Below are 26612 nucleotides of genomic sequence, written 5' to 3' on the forward strand. Positions count from 1 at the left end.
GCGTACAATTTAACATATTTTGAGAAAAGATCCACCATAACTAATATGTGTTTATTCCTTTGAGTTGTTGGTATCAAATCGCTCAACATATCAATAGCAACAATATCCAGTTTCTTCCGAGCTACGACGTTTTTTGTGACGTTTTCATTTTTAAAGTTCCTACTTTTACACTTTTGGCATGTCACACAATTTCGAGTCACCTCCTTGGCTATTGTATAGTCCTGTCGACAAATGTAGTTCTCCCTGAACATAAGCCACAGCTTTCTACTTCCAATATGTCCGTTGTCACAGTGTAACTTTAAAAAAACTTCTTTTGCCATTTGCTCCGTGATTACATAGAGTTCTTTACCATCGACCCTCTTAAAATATAGGTTATTTTCTTGTTCAGCCCTTTGCTTTTCTCTTTCATTCAATTCTTCCTGATTTTCCCTGATTTTGGCCAACGAAAATAAGCCTGCTTCTTCTCTCATTATGTTCATGCCTACGTGGAGAGTTTTGTGATCCTCTTTGCGGAATTGTTCATCTCTCGTCAACGCATCAGCCAAAATATTGTCCGTTCCTTTGATATATTTAAATTCAAAATCATATTCTTGGAGTAAAAGAATGCCCCTATGAATTCTATTATTTACCAACCTATTTTTCATTATGTGTATCAACGCTGCGTGGTCCGTTTCAATGGTGAATCTTGCCTTAAGTAGGTAAAAACGTAATTTGTTTACACAAAATAACACACTGGCAAACTCTAATTCAGTAACGCTGTATTTTCTCTCATACGTTTTGGTTACACGGGAAACAAAACATATTGGCACCTCTATATCGTCTTGTATCTGTGATAACACCCCTGCAAATTTTTTTATGGAAGCATCGGTCCTGAGAATGAAAGGTTGCTCATATCTTGGGTGGTGCACTCTTACAGCTGTGGAAAACGCTCCTTTTAAATTTTTGAAAGCGATTTCTTGTTCCGTTCCCCATTTCCATCTGACATTTTTCTTAAGTAATGCTATTAGCGGTATTTCTTTTGTACTGAGGTCTGGTATCAGCTTTTTGAAATAGTTTACCATTCCTAAAAATCCGCGCAAAGTTTTTAAATTGGTTGGCCTAGGGTAGTTGTTTATGACTTCGATTCTATCGTCTGCAAGACTAATCCCTTTTGTGTCTAATTTGAATCCTAAATACAATACCTCTTTTTGGAAAAACTGACACTTTTGAATATTTAATTTTAATCCGGCTTGATCAAGTTCTTCGAGAACAGTATGAATATGTCGTAGATGGCTTGTTATATCCGGTGAGAAAATTAATAAATCATCTATGTAATGTACAACAAATTCTCCATGCCTATTTAAAATTGTGTGTAATGCGCCAACCAAAGCAGCGCATGCACTTTGTAGTCCAAATGGTACTACCCTAAATCGGTACACCACTCCGTCGATAGAAAAAGCGGTATAATTTCGACACTTTTCTGCCAAAGGTATTAACCAAAAACTGTGTTTCAAATCGATTTTGGAGAAAATGTGTGATCCTGTGATTCGTCCAAAAATGGCTTCTATGTTCAAAGGCGCTTCGTATTGCGCGATTGTGTGCGAATTAATGTTTCTTGCATCTAAACATAATCGCAAATCACCATTTGATTTTTTTACGCATACTATCGGGTTGATATATGGAGAGTCACATCTTTCGATCACCTTGTCTTTGATCATATTTTCAATTTCCTGTCCGACGCTTTGCCTGTATTTATACGGAATTGGATATGTTTTCGATTTAAAATTTTCTAAGTTTTTAACTTTAAAAGAATGTTCATAATTTTTAGCCACTCGGCTTTCTTCATTAATAAGATCTCCATAATTTTCTAAAATCTTCTCTATTTCCTTCTCCATGTTTTCTCCACATATTATTCTTCTTTCATCCTCAGTTTGTTCACATGTGTTCACTGTCCGTATTACTTCTTCACAAAATTCTGGATTCTCGTCCATAATTGCCATTTCTTCTCTGTCCTCTTCCGTTATTTCTTCTTCTATTTTTTTTTTATCTTTAATTTCTATCTGGTATTCCGAGCACCATGTTTCGGCTCCTTCCATTTTTCTGCTTATAACTTCCTTTTTTTCCTGCTTTCTTTTCGAACTCTTCTTCTTTTTTTTTATTCTCTTTTCCTCTTCGGATTGATTTTTTTCTTGAGCTTTCGATTTATCCTCTACCGTCATATTGATTTCTTTATGTTTTTCTTGTCCATTTATCCTTTCAGAAAATTTTCTCCTATCTGTTTCCTTTTCTTCTTCTATGTTGTCTGGTTCTGCTCTGATTTCCAGTTGATTTTCCGAAAAATTGATGGTGATATGTTTTTCACTCAATTCATCAATTCCCGCTATCATATCATGATTTAGATCTTCGATCACCACACATTGCATAATATAGAATTGGTCTCCCACTCTGATCCGTACTCCTAAACCTTCGTTTACTGTCGTCAATTTTTTATTATTTGCACCCACTAAAGCAACCCTCGGAATCTTATACACAAATCTGTCCATATTTAATTCTTTTACTAGTTTTTTATTGATTAACGAAATTTCCGATCCAGAATCAATCAGAATTTTAATCGCTTTATGTTTTATAAATGCATCTAAAAAAATTAGACTGGAATTAGAATTTTGTTTTTCGTTTCCCGCCAACTGTATAAACTCTCTCGGGTGACAAAATATACCGGAGAGTTTTTTACTTTTGTTTAGTGGATGCCTTATTGAAAATCCTGTCTGGATTCATTGAATACTTCTTCTTCCTCCTTTTCTATTGCTACATGATTCATCTCTCTTCTGTTTTGTCGTTGGAATCTCTGATTATTTCTATCGTCCCTTTGTTCGTTCGTATTCCTATTCGGAGGATTTTGTGCATCTCTATTCCTGTTGTGATTTTCATTTGTTCTATTTTTTGTATCATTCCGGTTATCGTAATTTTGTTGTCTATTGTAATTATTGTAATTTCTCGGCCTATATTCGTTTGTTGATCTGGGATGTCGGTTTCTCTGGTCATAATTTGATGAATACCTTCTTTCCGGTCCATTATATTGGTCATGTTGTCTTCTATTTCTCATTTCTTTTCTTTTCGCTTCTTTTAATTGAAGGAATTGGCACAAACTATCAATATCTTGATAGTTTCTCAAAATCACGTGATCTTCCAACGTTTCCTCAAAATGTCTGCTGATCATTTCTACCAGCTGTTCGGTAGAATATTTGTATTCTAGATATTTTGAATTGTTATATATCTGCAAAGCATATCTTTCTTCAGATATTCCCATTTTTTCGTGATATTTTCCATTCTGTAGCTCTTGGTTGATTTCTCTCTGTTTATTTTTCCCCCAGAAATAGTTGAGAAATTTATTTTCAAAATCTGTCCAATTTTCAAACTCATCTTCCTTGCTTTCATACCATAACGCTGCTCCTTCTTTCAAATGGTTTCTAATTGTTTCTTTGCAATCGTCAAAATATCTAATATGTTGTAATTTGGTTTTCAAATTTTTAACAAACGGTACTGGGTGTGTTTTCCGAATATCCCCGCCAAATTGTATTTTCGACTCGCTTGTTCCATGGATGATAACTTCTTTTCTCTCTACCCCTCTTAGTTCAATTTCTGCCATTTGTTTTTCATTTTGCTTTAATCTTCTTTCTATTTCCTTCCTGTCTTCTTGTAGCGCCATTTCAAATTTTTCTTCTAACTGTTCTAATTCTTTTTTCTGTACAGTCTTAATATCTTTCATTTTAGTTTCTATTTCTTCTCTCTGCATCTCTAGTTTCCTCTCTGTTTCTTCTCTGACTTTTTCTAAACAGACTTTTACCTCATTTTCATATTTGTCAAAACGCTTTTCCATTTTTCTATCATTTTCTTCTAATTTTTGTTCTATTGCTAGCCTTGTTTCCCGTTGGTTTTCTTCCATTGTCTGTTTTGTTTCCCTTTGATTCTCTTGTATTTGTTGTGTCTGTAATTGCATTAGTTGTAATATTTTCTCTATTCCTGATAATTCTTTTTTCTCCTCAACTATTGTAACATTTCCTTCATTATCCGATCCTTCTTCAACAATTGTTTCCTCTTCTCTGTTATCCTCCTTCCTTTCTTGCATTTTGCTTTGACTCCTTGTGGTCGACATGTTGTTGCTTTTCGTTACTGTTTTTGTCCCCGCCAAATGTGAAATTTTACAACACTCTATATGTTTCAGAACACGACAATATTTCTCCCCAAATGTATTAAATTTTCACGACAAATATCAAATATGCAATTAGTAAAATTCAAATAATTCCAAATAAATATCAAATGTACGATTGGTAAAGAAAATAAAATCAAATAATTCAATAGCAGTAAATATCCACTAACTACGATCAATCAATAAATCAAATTTATATTCCCTGGAAAAATTGTCAAAATACTTTCAAATTCAAATTCCCTCAATGTTCTATGTCTTTATCTCTGGATTACCTGTACTTATTCCAGATCTCTTTTCTTCCTTCAAATGTAAAGCTGCGATATTTTCAAGCCCCACGTTTTGGAAGCCAGTTATTGTGATATTTAAAGTCTTGGTGCGCCAAGCAATAATTAGCTAATTAATTTTTTTGATTAATTAAAATTATTTAAATGATATGATTATGACTCTATCACAATTTTTAATTCTTTTATCTCAGGGTTAAATTCGTGCTTCAATATCTATGCTATTACATGTGAAAGGTAAGGTCCAGAGAATACCGGAATAATAAAAAACACATATGATCTAACACTATATATTGAAATAAAAATAATGAAATAATTCACACTCAAAAGTTTTCAATAAACAAATCTCACATAAGGATTCTCAAAATTTTGTTCTCCGTACGTGAACAATCAAAATTTATGGTACAAACAATATTAATTGAAAACTCAAAATCCCAAACTATTCTAACTCTCCTAATCAAAATATTTATATCCTTTCTAAATTACGAGTAAAATTGTGTTATCAATAAAAGAAAAAAAAAACTACAGAAAACAAAAATATCTCTCTCTGATGATGAGTGGTCCAAATCCTTGTTCCTTGTAGACTGTATTATCTCCTCTCAACCGCTCCCTATGTAATCAGCAATCTTACAACAGATTGTTGCAAGTATATCGTCCTTAATGATCTCCTTCAAAAGCAAAAATCATTCAAATTATGATAGCCTTTCTCCTCTCGATAAACTGAATCTCTCGTTGGCCCGAGTGAAAAATGACTCTTGGAATATCTTCTCTTTACGATAAACTGAATCTCTCGTTGGCCTGAACAGTGACTCTTGGAATATAAGTAGGAAAATATGACTTACAATATTTTGCTGCTTCAGCTTCTGTCAGATACACTAACTCCACAAAAACTCACTAACATTCAACACTACTGCTTGCTACTTCTTTGGAACCACCAGAGAACAATCACTGTTCCTCTTACAGATTTGTAAAACCAACTGCCTCTCTCCTCTCTCTACTGAATCTACCAAACTCTCATACTTATCCCACCTTTTTCACTCTCCGCCAATCAAAACTCGTCACAATTCCCCCATTTTTTCATTTCGATAACAAACAAATTTTTACCTATACTTATAAATTTCCTAAAACTTATTTACAAATAATATTTTTCTATAATTCTTAAAAACTAACAAAAACCACTTTCTATAATCCCTTCTATTGTCTTTAATCACTGCATTAATGTATTTTGAAAAACCCCGTTCAATTGTCTGTGGCTTTCACTTAAACTTATGCGGGTCACTCAAGTATAACAAAGAAATAAATGCAAAGCTTACACTTTGTTTAGTACAGGAAATCCAAGGATTTAATAACTTTCCTTCTCCGAAATGTTTGTTGGATATTATCCTACTTATCTGAATTATTTTAATGTTTTTGAACTTTGAAATATTTTTAAACAAACCAATATTTTTCTCGATTTTACATATCATAACAATATATATATATATATATATATATATATATATATATATTTCTTTGTAGTACCAATTGACTTCTGGACGAAAAGTATTCCCATTTGGCATCCGTGAATATTCACGGGCCACAATATACAGCGAATTCTGTTGCGGTACCAATTGGCATCAATCGCTGTTGCGGTTTCTTTGGCATCGATTGGCTTTGGACCTTTAGCATCCATTGGTTTATGACTCAAGTCGACAATAATACCTAAAGGTTTCGGTGGAATTCTACCTGAGTCAATTCATCTGTTCAGTCATTGTAATATTTTGTTGTCGAAACGGATGTTTAAAAATTTAACTTGTTAGAGTATATTATAAAGTTATCTTTATCTATAAATTGTAGGCAGGTAGTTATTGATTTTTTCGAGATTGAATATTTTTCTTTTAAAATTATGACAGCTTCAAATTTGATTTAATTTGCTAAATACTTTTATTTTACATTTTTTAAGCTCAGTAATTTAAAAATGTTTTATCGTCTTTTAACAACTTCTAGTCTGATTATTCCCTGAGTAAAAGAGCTCTGTTGTAATGAATTATTTGGTATTACTAAAGAAATTCTGGTATAGTAGGATTAAATGTTAAAATTAAATGTTACAATGGTTGTAACTTCATGCCTTGGGCTGTTACGTCGCATTATGGGCTATATGGGCTGTATTTTCTCGTTCTTGTTCGTATTTCTCTTCGATTTGCATTTTCGATGACACTTTCCAATATTTTAGCAAATTCAAAGTCCATGAAAAATACTTAGAAAGCAAACAAAAGTACTTATAAGAGTATACGACCATTTAATAACACTCACTGTGAAAATTTTTGCAAGTGAAGATGTTTAAGACAACAGGCACATTATTGCCGAACGCAAAGTGCACATAACTTTCTCCTTTATTTTTTGGTATCTGACTTCTTACAACTGTGTGTATTTTTCTTTCCTCTGCCCATACTTCTCGTACGTCACTGAATCTGGTTTGATGTGGTATTATATAATAATAGATGCACAATCAAAACGAACCAGATCCTTTTGCATTAAAAAGAGATAAAATATTATGTCCATATACTATGAAAAGCAATAATTAAAAAAGAGTCGTATTTTAACACATATTTGTTTTTCTTTAACCGTTTGTTAATAAATAATATATCAAAATTTATTCGACATAATGTATGTTTTATTTTAAGGCTGTAACATAAAAATAAGAATTACCTGTTATGAAGTCACTACATAGGTAATTATTATCTGTACCTAACAAAAACCAATTTTATCAAAATCAACCTAGTTTGAAATATATGGAGTCTCGATTATATCTCATGGTTGTGTTTGCCCTACGTAGAAAAAAATAAAATAAAATTACTGAAATCTCTTGGGAATTGAAGTACTCAAGAATTGAAAAGATGTTGAAATTACTGTAACTTTGAAGAAGTTGAAAATTAAATGTTTAAAGGTACACTTCTTTTAAACAAAATTCAGAATCAGTATTTTATCTCTTAACTTCATTAGAAGTGAATAATAAAGAAGTTATATACATACAAAAGGTTTTTGTAAGAAACACAGTTGCAAACATATAATTTACAAAATTTCTTGGTCTCTCTTTTTAAAATGGCGATACATAGCTTTCAACGTAAACAAAGTTTTAGGAGTAGTGTCCACTTAATAGCTTCTAATGGTAATAGTGGGTTAGGGACAATTAAAACCTAGTTAATGTTTAAAATTTGCCAATATTTTTACTTTATTTTAAGTCTTTATCAAGGCTATACATGGCACATACCTATAATGGTACATAAAATGATCCATTGTGACGTTTGGGTTCACCATTGGAAAGTTGTCCGTTCTGCTTTGGGGACTGTGTCCTCTGACTATAAAATATAAGCGAAAAATTGCAATACACTCTTAACTGCTCAACATATCAAGGTGTTATAGCAGGTGTTCCGCGTGCAATGCTGCCATGTTCACATGTACAGCGTGGAAAACAAGAGTCATTTGCTGTCGGTTAAGGTTACCGAAAACCCAAGCAAAGCTTAACTTTTTGGATCAATAGCAACAACTACTCCAGTGACTCCAATAGTGAACATGGCAGCATTGCACGCGGAACACCTGCTATAACACCTTGATGTGTTGAGCAGTTAAGAGTGTATTGCATTTATTCGCTTATACTAATTGAACATCTTTGGGATATGTTAGATAGATGTGTCCCGAGGCGCCCACATCCACCTTAAATCCTTCAACAACTAAAAGAAACTCTAATCGAAGAATGGGAAAATATAGGTACCTCAACAAGATATCGACAGGCTTATACGCAGCATGCCACGTAGATTTCAAGCACTAATTCGCGCTGGTGAAAAATACACACGATATTAAGAATCAATTTTTCTTTATATCCTTACGTTAGAGATGTGGAACAACTGCTTATTCCATTTCATTTGTTGTAGTGTTTTCAAGTTGTTATGATTATCTTCAAAATGGTATGTAGAAATGGTTTTAATTTATTAAATTTATTTGAACATTAAAACATGATTCCTTTATTCAGGTAATAAGATTTCTATATTATTAAAATTATTAAGACGCAAATATGTGTGAGGCAAAATTAATAACAAACTATGAACGAATAAATAAACGAAACACAAATATAGAGATATCAGCAGGAGAGGTGAGAAAAGCAAAGAATAGTAGAAGGCAGGAGAGTAATAATATCCCAGTTAAAGACAAAAAATGATCCAGAAATTGAAATTTCATAAGACACTTTAATAAAATATAGGTAGAAGAGCGAGCACTAAATCCTACATATCTGATCTACCCGAAAATGTATTACTTTGCTATACTATAAAATACTAGTTATGTTTGGATCAACAGAAACAACTACTCCGAGGGCTAATACCCCTATCGGCATTGAATTATACTATTGATCCTATAGTCGCAGAACAACACAACCCATCAAGTGTGAAACGCCAAACAGCTGTTTCGGTCCGCCAGACCTCATCAGTGACGCTTGGCTTCTCCATTGGAAAGTTGTTCGTTCTGCTTAAGGGTACAAGGTCCTCTGAATCTCAAATGTAGATGAGAATGCAATCCACTCTTAACTGATCAACATTTAATATGTCATCACAGGTGTTCCGTGTGCAATGCTGCCAGGTCACCCATGTACAGCTTGGAACAACAAGAGCCATTTGCTGATCGGTTTAGGTCACTGAAACCCAACCAATTATGTTTGGATCAACAGAAACAACTACTCCGAGGGCTAATACCCCTACCGGCATTGAATTATACTATTGATCCAATGGTCACAGAACAACACAACCCATCAAGTGTGAAACGCCAAACAGCTGTTTCGGTCCGCCAGACCTGATCAGTGACGCTTGGCTTCTCCATTGAAAAGTGTTCGTTCTGCTTAAGGGGACAAGGTCCTCTGAATCTCAAATGTAAATGAGAATGCAATCCACTCTTAACTGATCAACATTTAATATGTCATCACAGGTGTTCCGTGTGCAATGCTGCCAGGTCACCCATGTACAGCTTGGAACAACAAGAGCCATTTCCTGATCGGTTTAGGTCACCGAAACCCAACCAATTATGATTGGATCAACAGAAACAACTACTCCGTGGGCTAATACCCCTACCGGCATTGAATTATACTATTGATCCAATGGTCGCAGAAAAACACAACCCATCAAGTGTGAAACGCCAAACAGCTGTTTCGGTCCGCCAGACCTTATCTGTGACGCTTGGCTTCTCCATTGGAAAGTTGTCCGTTCTGCTTAAGGGGACAAAGTCCTCTGAATCTCAAATGTAAATGAGAATGCAATCCACTCTTAACTGATCAACATTTAATATGTCATCACAGGTGTTCCGTGTGCAATGCTGCTAGGTCACCTATGTGATCAGTTAAGAGTGGATTGCATTCTCATTTACATTTGAGATTCAGAGGACCTTGTCCCCTTAAGCAGAACGGACAACTTTCCAATGGAGAAGCCAAGCGTCACTGATGAGGTCTGGCGGACCGAAACTGCTGTTTGGCGTTTCACACTTGATGGGTTGTGTTGATCTGCGACCATTGGATCAATAGTATAATTCAATGCCAGTAGGTGTATTACCCCTCGGAGTAGTGGTTTTTGTTGATCCAAACATAATTGGTTGGGTTTCGGTGACCTAAACCGATCAGCAAAGGGCTCTTGTTGTTCCAAGTTGTACATGGGTGACCTGGCAGCATTGCACACGGAAAACCGGTGATGACATATTAAATGTTGATCAGTTAAGAATGGATTGCATTCTCATTTATATTTGAGATGCAGAGGACCTTGTCCCCTTAAGCAGAACGGACAACTTTCCAATGGAGAAGCCAAGCGTCACTGATGAGGTCTGGCGGACCGCAACAACTGTTTGGTGTTTCACACTTGATGGGTTGTGTTGTGCTGCGACCATTGGATCAATAGTATAATTCAATGCCGGTAGGGGTATTAGCCCTCGGAGTAGTTGTTTCTGTTGATCTAAACATAATTAATTGGGTTTCGGCGGCCTAAACCGATCAGCAAATGGCTCTTGTTGTTCCAAGCTGTACATGGGTGACCTGGCAGCATTGCACATGGAACACCTGTGATGACATATTAAATGTTGATCAGTTAAGAGTGGATTGCATTCTCATTTACATTTGAGATTCAGAGGACCTTGTCCCCTTAAGCAGAACGGACAACTTTCCAATGGAGAAGCCAAGCGTCACTGATAAGGTCTGGCGGACCGAAACAGCTGTTTGGCGTTTCACACTTGATGGGTTGTGTTGTTCTGCGACCATTGGATCAATAGTATAATTCAATGCCGGTAGGGGTATTAGCCCACGGAGTAGTTGTTTCTGTTGATCCAATCATAATTGGTTGGGTTTCGGTGACCTAAACCGATCAGCAAATGGCTCTTGTTGTTCCAAGCTGTACATGGGTGACCTGGCAGCATTGCACACGGAACACCTGTGATGACATATTAAATGTTGATCAGTTAAGAGTGGATTGCATTCTCATTTACATATAAAATACTAGCTTTTATCCTCGATTCGATTGTGATGGCGTCTTCTGCCGAGAAGTATCCCTTGAAAATACAACTTTTTTTAATAAAATGTATCATCTGTGCTTATTTGTGTCCCTGTCAAAATTGCAAAAATAATCAATATGATCGGTTAAAAAGTTAAACAGGGAATGCGAAAAAAAACAAGCCGACAAACACCTTACACTCACATTTATAATATTAGTTAATATTTTCACAGAAAAAAAGACAAAGCATAACCAAACCAGAGATAGATAAAAACTAAGCATCTTAACGAAAGAATCTTATTAACACAGCGCCAAACCACATTTTCAAAATTCACAACATTTTTAATGCATTTACAACCCCTAACATTAAATGCTTTTTAATACACAACGTTTTAGCAATGTGCTTCAAAAAATTATACACATGGCGCTGAGAAATAAGGTTATAAAACCTTTCAAAAAGAATAAAAGACTGCAGATAACAAGAAAGTAAGATAAAACCAATAATATATGGTAAATCCAAAAACTAAACAAAAAATATCCATTCTAAGAATTAAACTCAAACACGAATCGACCAGATGTTACTCGAACCTTTATAAACCTGGAATCTAAGACAATCTAAGTGACTAACTGGCTTCCAAAATCGTATCACATCCTGTAGATGCCAATTGAACCGCTAAGCTGTAACGACATGAATATCGCTTCAACTCAATATACACAAATCGATGGTGGCGCTGCTTATTTTTTGCCTCGAACTACGATTTATTTACAAATCAAAAAACGGTCCAATTGGATTCCGGGTTCATATCGCGTAAAGAGCCTTATAATATCATCCACTATGCGTTTCTGATATTATTTTGAAGAGGTCAATTGGCATCCGAATACCGGATGCCAATTGACCAGCGGAAGCCAATTGAACCTACAACTTTACATGTGGGAAGTCAATTGTTACCGTAAATAAATATATATATATATATGTATATATATATATATATATATATATATATATATATATATATATATATGTATATATATATATATATATATATATATATATATATATATATATATATATATATATATATATATATATATATATATATATAGTAAGTACAATATTTCTAGAAGTATCTAAAGTAGTCCCCCTGTTCAGGAATCCTTATTTCTTTATTTTATATTGAATATTATTATAATATTCGATGGAAGGCAACCGTATATACGTATTTCTGACTATTGGTCGTCTTCAGTACGGTGCAGCCAAGTTAGAAAAGGAGCATATTAACTTGGGAAAGGATCACTACAGGAGCAATGCAACCAATGAAGACGACCAATAGTCAGAAATACGTATATACGGTTGCCTTCCATCGATATACCATTTTTGGTTTTCTGTTTTGCGAGACATGCCATTACTTTTTACTTATATATATATATATATATATATATATATATATATATATATATATATATATATATATATATATATATATATATATATATATATATATATATACCGGAGCACTATTATTAGAAGTTATTTAATAAGCTAATATCGTGCTGTAAGCTTAAACATAAATAGTTATATATAAATTAGAACCACTCGTTTTATCTATTTAAACACGTTACGCTATTATGCTTTTTTCACAAACATGTATTAGTTTATATGTGCCAATATGTCTAGGTTCAATCAACAAATCTACTTTAATTACATGGCTGTAGCTCATGTGTCATGTTTTCAGTTGATTCGAGGAAGTTTATTTGATTTTACCTTATTAAAACCTATCCTAGGTCCTATATACCCCTAGAAGGTTCCCTACTATTACATTTGTAAATTGTATTCTCCGACATAAACTAAAAAGTAAGATATTTCATCGTAGTAAAATAATATCTACTTTATTTATTGATAGTTGGTAAAATTTAAAATTTTTTTTAGATAAGTAATTATATGAATATTCATCGCGAAACGGCAAAACTCTTAGAAGAGATTTACCAATTTGGTGAAGCTCGCATAATGTACGATGCTGATAGAATTCGTATTGATCAGGTCAAAGAGGGAGTCTATAATGACGTCAACGATGAACAAATAATACCTGAAAAAGTGGAAAATCCATTTGAAAATGTAGCTTCAATGGTAAAACATTATAGATCCAGATCTTTTAAACCAAGGTAAGGTAATATTTTTTTAATATTTAATTATATCCACACCTCCCTACAAACAAGATTCGTTTGATTTAACATTTTAAAACTTAAAATGTGGATATCATGAAAATGTGTATTTTATTTTTTGTTCATAAGGTCAAATAGAAAAATGGAGTGATATAAATAAAGATTTATTTTTACTTCGTATTTTCATACAGATGAACCGAACGAAACAAATTCTTTAAGAAAAAAAAAAAAGAAAATAAACAAAAATTGAAAATTAACAACCTAAAATTTCTATTCCTGCTCAATTTCTAATATCCCTAAAAGAAAAATTAATAGTGTGTGGGCCCACCTCTGTGTCGCCTTAGTGCTCTAACTCTATTTGGAAGACCTCTTATTAAATTATTGATGAACTGCTGCGGTATACGTTCCCAAATCGCACGTAATATATTGGCCAACTGATCTAAGGTTTGGGGCGGTTGAAGGAACCTGTTTTGTTGCTCAGATATTTAGGCCCAAACATGTTCAATGCAATTCATATCAGGTGAACACGATGGCTACTCCATTCTTGTAATGCCATGAGCTTCTATACACTCGTTGACATTTCTCGCACGGTGAGGGCGAGCATTATCATCAATCTGAACAAATTGTTCGCCTACTGCACCAAAAAATGGAACAACTATTGGTACTATAACATTAATTAAGACGACTAAGTCCATGCGACCGTCAAAACATATGCCTCCCCACACGCAAACGGATCCACCTCCAAAAAGAGTGGTTGAGACTCTCAGATTTTCATTGTAACGCTGTCCTCTTTCCCTCCACACCAATATTCGGTCATCATTCGTATACAAACGAAATCTGGACTCGTCAGTAAAGAGACAATTCCTCCAATTTTCGAAATTCCACTGATAGTGTTCCATCACCCAGCGATATCTGCATGCACGCTGCTCCCTAGTTAATCGTGGATGGCTAGCGCGCCGTCTAGCCCTTAAATTGGATGCATGTAACCGTCTTCTGACTGGAAATCGCTGGTCCAGTAGCATGCCTGAAGATACTGTTAATTCTGGAAGCCGTGAATGTTGGGTTTCTTCTTGCCCTCAGAACTACGAAACGGTCTTGCCGACGAGTTGTAGATCGTTCTCTTCCTCCTCCATGCCTGTATGTTCCAGATCCAGTTGCTACATACCGATTCCATGCACAACTTATCACACTTTGCGACACATTTAGCCTCATAGCAACCTCTTATTGAGTTATGCCTTGTAGGATCCAACGAACTACTTGCTCGTGCTGCACTAGTTCTAAACGTCTTTTGCGGCGTAATGTTTTTGTGATAAATCGATTTCTTGACTTATTGACAACTGGTAAAGCCAATACAAGCACTTTTATACGAATGATATATTCATGTTTGGAACAACATGTCTCTCTTTGTACGAGATAAGCGCCGATAAGAATAGGGAGAAAAAAAACACATTCAAAAAATATTGGGAATAAAGATAGCATAATAGAGTATAGTACAAGCAATTATTTTAAAAATAGTTTTATATATTAGTTTTAGGAATTTTAAAATTATCCACTTCAATTGTTGAGTAGTGTATATGAAAATAGCAACGTTATTAGGTTTCTATAAAAAATTAATAATGGAAAATTATCGATATCTGATCGTTAGAAAAACAAACTATAAAATTGATTTTAACCTTTAAATTTCTATAATTTTAATATTCATAATTCTCTTAACTCATAGTCATTATCTTTATCTCTCTGCGGGTCAGCTACCCTAATTACATTTCTCCATAATAGTCTTAGATTCTACTGCTGGATCACTAGGTTCATAATGTAATTGTTTTTCTTAATATCATGATATAAGGTTGCCTGAGAAAAATGGTCGCAAATTAGGGATGCCAGCTGTTAAAAACTCGAGGTATCAAAGATAAAGTAAAAGACATCTAGCGCGAATTATGAATGTTCTTGGGAAAAACACTTTTTTAAAAACTGAACTTCACAATTAAAACTTTTATTTCGACTGACAAAGATTTTAGTAACAACAATAATAATTTAAATCAGACTATATTTTAAATCAGACTGAAAAATATTGATTTTAACATGGTGTTTTTATAATTTATTAATTGCTGATCTTGCTGTTCAATACGTCGCAATTTAGTCCAGAATGTTCAAGCGGTAGCCCCGTGTTGGAATCCACGTGGTGGAACTTACTGGATGGTAGCGGTCATTGTACTGTAACTACTCCATCCCCTGAAGAAGTTTTGTGAGGGACGAACAGAACTGTTGAGTTGGCCTCTTCTGGAGTTTCGTCGCTAGAGTTGGGTTTTTTTGTTATTTGCTTTATACCTGTAACATATATAGAGGCAGATTATTGTAATAAAGATATATAAAGGAGTCATCCAAAAATGGTTATGGCTATGGTTCCATAATTTCGGATTAATTGTCTCTAGATGTTCATCTTCCTTAGAGAATTGATGATTCAAATCCTTAATGATTTGAATTTAATCGCTGTTTGAATATCTATGGTCCTTATTTTGGGAAGCATTAGCGGTTGCTCTGGGATGGTTGTCCTTAAATTTATGTAACTCTGGATTGGGGTTTTGAATTTGTATCTGGGCGGAAGATTGATGAGATAAGTTTGGACGGATAAGTTAAGATTAATAAGATAGGACAAGAAAATGAAGGATAAATATAATACACGAAAAAGGTAATGGCTAAGTCCATTTTGAACTGCTGTGGTCTTTGCGTCGTACTGGTTTCAATTCTATCAAATTCTTCTTTTATTGGTAGTAGTTTGAAAAAGTATATGAAATCGTGTGTACTAGATGAATCTTTGCTTGTTCCAGGTTGAGGGGAATTAATCCTGGGTTGTCTTTCAGGTCCTTGATCTTCTCTTCTTCTCTCATCGTCAGGGTGATCCTGTGCGGACGGTTTAGAATTAGTTTTTGATTTAGGTTGATGTTTTATGTTTTTCTTGTGAACTGTAGTTTTTGATGTTTTTACAGTAACTTCGTTATTTCTTTTTATATGTTTTGCGGAATATCGCGGAAGTAATTTATTTCTGGTAACTGTTTTTCGTGTATAGATTTTTGTGCTTGATTTATACGTAATAGGGTCTTGTCTTGATTTATTTCTATTTTCACTGACTTTATTTTTATTCTCTTGTATTTGCTGGTTTACTTCCTTGTATAATTCCTTTGTTATCTCTCTATGATTTTGGATATAATTGTTCAGTATTACTTTCTGTATGTCAACGTCAAAGGGATCTTTTGCGTCGATATGTCCGTTTAATATGTCGATGGGTCTTAACTTCGTTGCTGAATGTATGGAATTATTGTACCCAATTATAGCGTATAGCATTTGTTCTTTAATCGAGAGCTTTGCTTTGGTGTTCCTTAGGATTCGAAGATGTTCGATTAACGTAGAATGAAATCTCTCAATCATCCCGTTGGATTGCGGATTCTCTGGTGTTGTATAGTGGATTGAGATTTTATGAGAGTCTACAAATTCTTGTATTACTCCATTTTTAAATTCCGTACCATTATCGGCTACTATCATTGTTGGGAGTCCATGATGTGTTATAAAAATCAGTAGGGCGTTGAGTACATTGATTGCATTTCCTCCATTTATTGGGTAGGCTTGCCCATATTTCGAAAATGCGTCTATTATGGTTAGAAACTTCTGTCCATCAGCCTGGAATAAATCAATGTGAACTATTTCCAGTGGTTTAGTGGGAGTTTGTGTAACCATAAATTTTGGTTTGGGAGGAAGTCTGTCGTAGTTATTTTCTTGACATATATCGCAAAAGTTTATGATATCTTCTATGTCCTTCTTCATATTAGGCCAGTAATATCGTTTCCTTATTTGACTTTCTGTTTCAGCTATTCCTCTATGGTTCGTTTTTCCTTCATGATAGTTTTTTATAATCTCTTTTTGTTGTTCTTCTAGGTTAACATCTTCCAATAAAAGATTGCACTTTACTAAGTCATATGCGTTGTTTTTAAAAGTTTTCCTGATAATTTCGCAAATTTCTGCAAAAATTTCTTCTTCTGCTTCAAATAAAATTGCATATTTCTTTTTCGGGTTGAGGTGTTCCTTAAAAATTTTTATGGTATCAGCTTTTAACTGATCTTTCGACAGCTGGATATGATAACGTCTTTTATTCGGAAAGGTTTGTATAATTGCTGGAGGTCGTGGATTGTAGTTGACGATTTTGACTATAATTTGGTTATTGTAGAAGTTAAGTGGTTTTTCCGAAATAGGTATACCAAGAATTGGGTTTTCTACTGCTGTATGTATTGTTTCATTTCCGTCTTCGTCCATGTTTTGATCTTCGTTTTCAACAGTATCTTCTGGGATGTTTTTTGGAATTAATTCTGTTGCTTTTTCTTCTACAATCTCGTCGATTATTCGATCTGCATCTGGATTATTAGTCGTTGACCATCCATCGTCTTCCATGTCTACTAAATCATCAAAGACTTCCTTAATTTGTGAATCGATGTCCTTAGTTTCCTTTGTGTGTATTTCGATTCGAGACAGTGCGTCCGCATTTGTATTAGCTTTGCCTTTTTTGTAAATTACTTCGTAGTCAAATTCTTCTAATTTTAATCTCCAACGTACTAGTTTGGAGTTGGGTTCCTTTAGGGAGAATAGATATTGCAAAGGACGGTGGTCTGAAAGTATTTTAAATTTTCTTCCAAATAGGTAAGGTCGAAAATACTTAGTTGCCCACACCATTGCTAACATTTCCTTTTCTATTGTGGAGTACTTGGTTTCGGTTTCATTTAGTGTCCTGGAAGCAAAGGCAATTGGTTTATCACTGCCAACTGGTCCTTGGGAAAGTACTGCACCGATAGCGAAGTTGCTGGCATCTGTTGTGAGGTTAAACGGTTTGGAAAAATCTGGATATTGCAATAACGGCTCACTCATTAATAATTTCCTGCACGTTTCAAAGCATTCTACGAATTCGGGTGTATGTTCGATCTTTGCATCTTTTTTCAGGCATCTTGTTAGAGGTTTCGTGATTTTTGCGAAGTCTCGAATAAACTTTCTGTAATATCATAGTAGTCCAAGAAATCCTCTTATTTCTTTTGCTGTTTTCGGTATTGGGTATTTTTCTATTGCTTCAATTTTCGCTGGATTCGGTTTTATGCCTTCTTGTGTGACTATGTGTCCTAGAAAATTAACTTGCTTCTTTAAGAATTCGCATTTGTCAACTTGGATTTTTAGTCGGGCTTCTCTTAATCGTTGAAATACTTTTGTGAGATTTACTATGTGTTCCTGTAGTGATGTTAAATATACTATTACGTCGTCCATATAGACGAGGCATATTTCTCCTTGAAGTCCCTTCAATACGTTGTCCATCATACGTTGAAACGTGGACGGAGCGATCTTAAGTCCAAATGGCATTCTTAAATATTCATAGTGTCCATTTTCCACATTAAATGCTGTTTTGGGAATGTCTTCTTCAGCCATCTCGATGTGGTGAAATCCGCTTGCTAAGTCAAGAGTCGTAAAATATTGACATCTTCCCAATTTGTCCAAAATATCGGTAATGTGAGGGATTCTGTATCGGTCGTCAATTGTTTTCTCGTTGACCTTTCTATAATCTACTACTATCCTCCACTTTATTTTACCGGATGAATCGGGTTTCTTTGCTACGACCCAAATGGGCGAGGACCATGGCGATTGACTTGGTCGAATGATCCCTTGCTCTAACATTGAAGATATTTGTTTCTTTACTTCTTCCTTGTGTACATACGTATACCGGTATGATTTCGTATATACAGGCTCTTCATCCTTGGTTCTGATGTGGTGTTTAACTTCGTTAGTAAAGCTGAGAGGAGTGTCTGGTTGGTGAAATATATCGGAGAATTTTCGACATAGGTGGCGAACTTGTTCCTCTTCTTCTTCGTTAAGATGTTCGGTTTTAATTAAATCGTCGATATCTTGTCTGTAGTCTGGTCCGGAGGTTGTTTCCATGGAATATATATGGAAATCTTGAATGTCTATTTTATTGCTTTCGAGTGGTTCCATAAGAGAAAGATGAATGGGTTCTGACGTGAAGTTGGCAATTTCGGTCCAGGCGAGGTGGTTCTCGGCGTTAGTAAGGGCTTCTCGTACTACGACGCCTTGTACTTTTTGGGTAGGAATAATGATGGTTCCTTTTTCTTCTTTGACAGGAATTTTCACTTGGCTAATAGAATTTGCTTCCAAATGAATGGAATAAAATTGTGTTTTATTTGTTTCGTAATATTTAATGGGGATTGTAGAATCTTTTGTAACTAGAAGCGATTTAGGGAAGTTTAATTGGGCTTCGAAGAGTTTTAGATTATCGAGGCCAATAAGACCATCGAAAGTTTTGTGAAACTTAAAGAGGTAAAATTTCATTTTGCTGTCAGAATTAAATTCTGAAAATGAAGGAATTTCGGCACAATATTTTTGGGAATAGTTTTGAAAAATTGATGTGACGACAAAGGGTTCATGTTTTATGTAACTTGGAAAATATGAAGAAGCTATTTCTGGATTAAGAAATGACTTTGTGGATCCTGTATCGATTAAAAATCGTAAAGAAGGCTTAGAAATTTCGATGTAGGGTAGCTCCTTCTTATCGGGAAATGAATGAAGTTCAATTACGTTCCGATTGCTTCTGGTGGGTCCTCTCGAAAATTTACGTTTTCTTCGTATTCGGTTGGTTGATTTTCGTATGTATCTTGTAGAAAATTGTCGTATTCAGGTTCGTAGTAATCATTGTAGTTGGCATTCTCTTCTTGCTCATCTCCGTGGCATTGTATATTGTAAAGTGCGTGAATTTTGGCTGTGCTCGGTAATTTGGTGTAAAATTTTGACGGCCTCTGGTTGTGGTTTCTGATATTCCACTCATAGGTGTTGGTCTAGACTGTTTTGACTGTCCGGGTTTGGGTGCCCATACATTTGACTGGTTTTGGGTCCTGAATGCTGGAGGGTTTGAATTTTGTCTAAATTGATCGAAGTTTTGTTGCCGATGTGGTTGCTGAAACTGATTCTGCGGATGGAATTGTCTCATTGGTTGCTGCCATCGTGGAGGTGCAAAATTTGTCTGTTGGTACAATGGTTTCTGGATTTGTGCAGGCATCTGCTGTCTCTGAGGTCGGCGTTCTTGATAATTTTCGCTTCTTCCTGATGTTGAAGGTTGACTTATTTGATTTTTTTGAAGATATCGAACATTATTTTCTTCCTGTACGTATTGTATTGCCGTGGCTAAACTTCCTGGTCTCATTGCTCTAATAACAGAGCCCATTGGTTCTCGTAGGCCTGCTAAGAATGTTGTAAGAGCTTGTTGACGGAAAAATTCTTGTTTGCTTCTTTTAATATCGGCATTTATCGTATGTAATTCTAGGTAATTATTAATACAACTTAAAAGTCCCATGATTTTTTCATAAAAATGCATAATAGATTCTGTTGAGCCTTGTCTTAAATTTACTAGATCTCTTGTAAGCGAATTTTCGTCTCTCTGGTCTCCAAAATTTTGAATTAATGCGTTTTTTATTTCGTCCCAACTTTCGCATCCATAAACAGATATAACTTCCTTGGCTCTACCTGTTAATTTACTGATAATACCATGAAGCAAAAATTTGTTTTGTATATTAGCTGCATTAAGTCTGTCATAATAATGGTTTAGAAGTATTGTAGAAACTTTAATAAATTCATGTAATTCATTTGGATTTCCGTCAAAATTTGGAAGAATGCATAAATTTTTAACGTCAAATTGTGAAACTGCCATATTTTAAAAATTTTTAATATAATATATAGTCAATAGTCAAATCGGTATAGTAATTTTCAATAATCTATATATAAATATATCAATCTTAATCTACTTATTTTCTATTTATTAATCTCTATGTTTATTAATATATAGTATTTATTAAGCTATTCAATTTTGTCTAAATCTGACTCTAAAGTCAATCTAAGGACTTAGAGGAGATATTTTTAAATTACTTTAATCTTTGTGTTAATCTATTCAAATCTTTGTTTTATTTATCTTCTAATTTAGCTCTGATTCAATCTAAGGACTCAGAAGAGTCTGATTTATTAAGAATTCTTTCAAAATCTAATCTTCTTAATTCTAAGTAATAATAAAATCGCTTACAGGATAAAGAGGATGCCGATGTGCATTCCTTTGCTCCTGAAGGCTTCTTCTAACTTCTAATTCCCTCGGGTGAACTCTGCAGACGGTTTCCCTGGGGCTGGTTCTTGGAACAGTGGACAAACACTTAAAAGTGACGAGGATCTGTAAAGACTCTTCCACTTCCGTACTGACTCTGCGCCAATTATGAATGTTCTTGGGAAAAACACTTTTTTAAAAACTGAACTTCACAATTAAAACTTTTATTTCGACTGACAAAGATTTTAGTAACAACAATAATAATTTAAATCAGACTATATTTTAAATCAGACTGAAAAATATTGATTTTAACATGGTGTTTTTATAATTTGAATTTTAGAATTTTTTTATCTATAAAACTTTAATTCGGCCAATAGCATGTTATGGCAGCGAAGCATGGGTCCTGAAAGAAACATCCAAAAACAAACTCGACACATTCGAAAGAAAAGTACTGAGGAGAATACTAGGACCTGTGAGGGAAAACGGAATCTTCAGAATTCGATATAACAACGAGCTCTATCAACTGTATAAGGAAACACCCCTGTCAGACTTCATTAGAATACAAAGATTGCAATGGGCCGGACATGTGATACGAATGGGAGAGGATAGGCTACCAAAACGAGCACTGAATGCCAGAATGCAGGGAAAGAGACCAGTTGGAAAGCCAAGAAAGCGCTGGGAAGACACAGTAAGCAGCGACGCACAAGCACTTTTAGGAGTCCGTGTATGGAGAAGAGCAGCCACAGACAGACAAGGGTGGAGGCAAAAAATAAAGGAGGCCAAGGCTCATTTTGGGCTGTAGTGCCGTAGAAGAAGAAGTTTTTATAATTTATTAATTGCTGATCTTGCTGTTCAATACGTCGCAATTTAGTCCAGAATGTTCAAGCGGTAGCCCCGTGTTGGAATCCACGTGGTGGAACTTACTGGATGGTAGCGGTCATTGTACTGTAACTCGCGCAACGCCACCATTTTTCTCAGGCAACCTTATATCAACATATTAAGAAAAAAACTTAGTTTTTTTTAATATAAAAAACATGCCTCTACGTCATAAGCAGCATATTTTATATAAAAAAAAATAAATAAACGAAATAAAATTTTTGCTAAAATATTAACTACTATTAATTAAATTAAATTTCCGTAATATATTTATTATCTAAGTGGCTCTCTTTAGGTTTTCATCTCCTACTGCTTCCAAAAACTATCGAATCTTCCTCATATAAAATATTTAGCGTCTCGATGTTGAATAATCCCAAACCATCTTAACTTATACTTTCACATTTTGGCTTGAATGGTTGCCACCTCTAGGTTTCTCTAATAGACTCAATATTAATTTCTCTTTATTATCCTTTATTGTTACTCCATTCATCCGTCTAAGTTTTCTTATTTCCAGCACATGCAATCATTGTTCCTATTTCTTTTTAACTGCTCAACATTCAGTTCTTATGGCAGTTTTATAGAATTTTTCTTCAGTTTCATTGACACTTTTGTATCATTTTTTTGTTTGTAAAATCATTCCAACATCGAAAAAAAGAGAATAATTATTTGGAATTGAAACACTTTATTTTCTTAAGAAACTATATTTCGCGAGATGTAATACGAAAACATATGACATTGAAAAATCTGCTTATAGAATTTTTCACATTAAAATCATGTTACATCATTTAAGATTTACGACATCAGAACCCCACAGCTTTTCCAAATTATTAGAATAGTAATATAGTCCGGTAAAATAAGGATGCAACCTCGGAATGAAAGATAATAAGCTGAAAATGTGCATACGTCTTTATTTTGATGGTATAAAACTTACCTCAAAAGTCTCATATAATCACGTGTCCGCGACTTAGATATTTAAGGTCAAAGTCACGAAAATGAGTTTTCTGCAAATATCTCGTTTCCCTTACACTTTATGACATTTAAGGTGGTAAGAAAAATTGTAGAATGGAAAATTCTCTTCAATTTTTGTCGAAAGTACTTTTATGTACCTTCAACCCTTCTTAAGATAGAGCGCAAAGAGTGGGAGACCGCTTACCTGTGTATACGGTAACGCGAAGTCAGCCAGTAGGATTCAATAAATAATAAGTTATATAGTTAATTATTCACTTAAAATACTATTATTTTCATTAAATTTTTATTATTTATTATTTAATAAACTATATTTATAAATATTAATTATAATATATATATTTTTTATATAATATTTATTTTATTTTTAACAAACATACAATATTAAATGAAATATTTCAAATGAACTTTAATGATATTTTTACCAGCTGTATATACGATAAATTAAGATCAAGTGCAGAATTCAACAATAATCATTTTTATATTTAATTGAATATTGAAAAAATCATATTTATTATTTTTTTAAATTATATATCTATTTATTAATCCAATAATCGATTTATTAAAGTTACAAATATAATATGTATTCTGTTATTATGTATGGTTAAAATTTTTGTATTAATTTTCTTCTCCGTCGTCCTCTTCTTCTTCTTCTTCTTCCTCTGACTGCTCAATATCGGATTCATCATCATCATTCTCGTTTATTAAAGTATCAGAATAAAAATATTCAAGAATATCAGGTGCATATTCACTTTCTTCATTGAAATCATCTGAAGTTGATGAAGCGTTTAAACATGATTGTCCATTACACTGCCCACAAATTAAAGTACATTGCAATCCTGATTTCCTGCATCCGCAATTAGAACCACAACTTTTCTTGCAATTGCAAAATATTGTATTTAGCAGTTCTTCTGGTGCTGGCGGTAATGTTGTTATTGGTTCCAGAAATTCATTTTGCATTACCCAGCCAAATTCTTGGGGTTCTAAATCATTTCCCAACCAAATTTGGGTTTGATAATAGACACGAATGATATGCTGACGAGCTGCTGCACTTGAAGGTGGAAGACTTGATAACTGCACTGGTTTGTTGAGTCTTGTTGATTTGATGAACTGGGTGTATCGAAAAGAGTCTATATCGTCTTCTGATGTTGGAGCATTATACGCTGCTAAGAAAATACGTACTCCATTTTCAAATAATTCTTGTACAGAGCAGTTTTTTTGTTGAAATAGTTGAGGTGACTGATGTAAATGGTGATTTTTTTCGAACATTTTAATAAACGATATTTTACCTTTCCTATAAATCGCAGAAGTCGTATCACATCCACTAAACGCGTGTAAAAATAAGATGTGTTTCTTTCTTAGAATGAGGGTATTTATAATTAATATCTATAAATATAGTTTAATGATAATAATAGTATTTTAAGTGAATAATTAACTATATAACTTATTATTTATTGAATCCTACTGGCTGACTTCGCATTACCGTATACACAGGTAAGCGGTCCCCTACTCTTTGCGCTCTATCATAAGAAGGGTTGAAGGTACATAAAAGTACTTGAGACAAAAATTGAAGAGAATTTTCCATTCTACAATTTTTCTTACCACCTTAAATGTCATAAAGTGTAAGGGAAACGAGATATTTGCAGAAAACTCATTTTCGTAACATTTGACCTTAAATATCTTAAGTCGCGGACACGTGATTATATGAGACTTTTGAGGTAAGTTTTATACCATCAAAATAAAGACGTATGCAAATTTTCAGCTTATTATCTTTCATTCCGAGGTTTGCCCCCTTTTTTGCCTTATTTTACTGGATTAATAGTAAATAAGTAAGGAACTTTCTAAATATTAAATATTTAAGAATGCACTAGTCAATTGGATTTTTAAAATGATTTTGGATTTTAAATTGGAAGAAAATTCACTTTTTAATAATGTGAAAAATGAAATACGTTTAATCCATAATATTATAATAGATCTCAGAAAAATATATACTTTTAAGTACATTTTAAAACTCAAACAGTGGGGCACTATATAAATTAATAACTTTTATTGTGTAATATTGCATTTAAATTAGAGATAATTCAATGTTAAAAAAGGCTGGGAAAGCCAAAAAGGAAATAGAAAGTGGTATATACATATATATATATATATATATATATATATATATATATATATATATATATATATATATATATGTAAATACTCTTTTCTTTTGGGTGTGGTAGTCAATAAAAACAGAGCTTTGCTAAGGCGTACTATTTATTCTGAATCCAAGCTTTCGGTGGTTTTTTGCCACCTTTATCAAGGTCTACAAAGAAAATTACTGTTTTAAACAGTTTGAATGGTGCCAAAAAAAAGGCTATAAAAAGTATAAAAAACTTACCCGAATGTAAGATTCGTGGCAGAAACAACAACGTTAAATAACATGATATACTGAAGTTGCAATTACACTTTAAAAAATTACTGTTAAAAAAACACTTTAAAATTTCTAAATACGTTAAAAGTTAAAAACAAAATTAAGGACGACATGTTAAAACAGTCGTCGCTGCAGGCTTGATTTCAGTCACATTTCACGAGCAGAAAAAGAACGTGGGTGGACAATCTCTTGGGTTCTCTTTCTGCTCGTGAAATGTGACTGAAATCAAGCCTGCAGCGACGACTGTTTTAACATGTCGTCCTTAATTTTGTTTTTAACTTTTAACGTATTTAGAAATTTTAAAGTGTTTTTTTAACAGTAATTTTTTAAAGTGTAATTGCAACTTCAGTATATCATGTTATTTAACGTTGTTGTTTCTGCCACGAATCTTACATTCGGGTAAGTTTTTTATACTTTTTATAGCCTTTTTTTTGGCACCATTCAAACTGTTTAAAACAGTAATTTTCTTTGTAGACCTTGATAAAGGTGGCAAAAAACCACCGAAAGCTTGGATTCAGAATAAATAGTACGCCTTAGCAAAGCTCTGTTTTTATTGACTACCACACCCAAAAGAAAAGAGTATTTACATATATTTTTTCCAAACTAGTCAAAAATTTTGGACTACTTTTTCTATATATATATATATATATATATATATATATATATATATATGTTATGTGTTATTAATGCCTAATACTGTACTTGGGAATCCAACTACCCATTACTCCTCTTTACCTTATTTTCCTCAAGTTACTGAGAAACTCGTTAAACTGTACAAACATAATAACGTACCTGTTAAAATTGCTATTAAGAATGCTAAGACTGTCAGGAATTTGTTCTCTAAAACTAAAACACCTCTGTCCCTTCTGGAACAAGTGAATGTAATATATCATATACCTTGTGCTGAGTGTGACTCATGTTACATCGGTCAGACTGGGAGATCACTGAGAGGGCGTCTTACGACACACCGCAGTGATATCAATTTATCTAAGCATACTTGTGCTCTTGCCCAACATGCCATTAACACTAAGCATGAAATAAACTTTAATGAAGTTAAAATTCTTGGCACTGAACGCAATCTCGTTAAAAGACAGTTTTTAGAAATGTGTGC

The 26612-nt window shown here is 33.8% G+C and overlaps 1 protein-coding gene across 1 annotated transcript in view; it reads left to right on the forward strand.

Annotated features, from left to right (window-relative positions):
- The window catches only part of LOC140441384 (uncharacterized), a 594575-nt gene that overhangs the window by 278216 nt on the left and 289747 nt on the right, over positions 1–26612 (forward strand). Inside the window, exon 6 of the mRNA XM_072532093.1 lies at positions 12889–13121. Coding sequence (XP_072388194.1) covers positions 12889–13121 — 233 coding nt within the window. The remainder of the gene's footprint in view (positions 1–12888; positions 13122–26612) is intronic.

The sequence above is a fragment of the Diabrotica undecimpunctata genome, chromosome 5, assembly GCF_040954645.1.
Source record: "Diabrotica undecimpunctata isolate CICGRU chromosome 5, icDiaUnde3, whole genome shotgun sequence".
Lineage (NCBI taxonomy): Eukaryota > Metazoa > Arthropoda > Insecta > Coleoptera > Chrysomelidae > Diabrotica > Diabrotica undecimpunctata.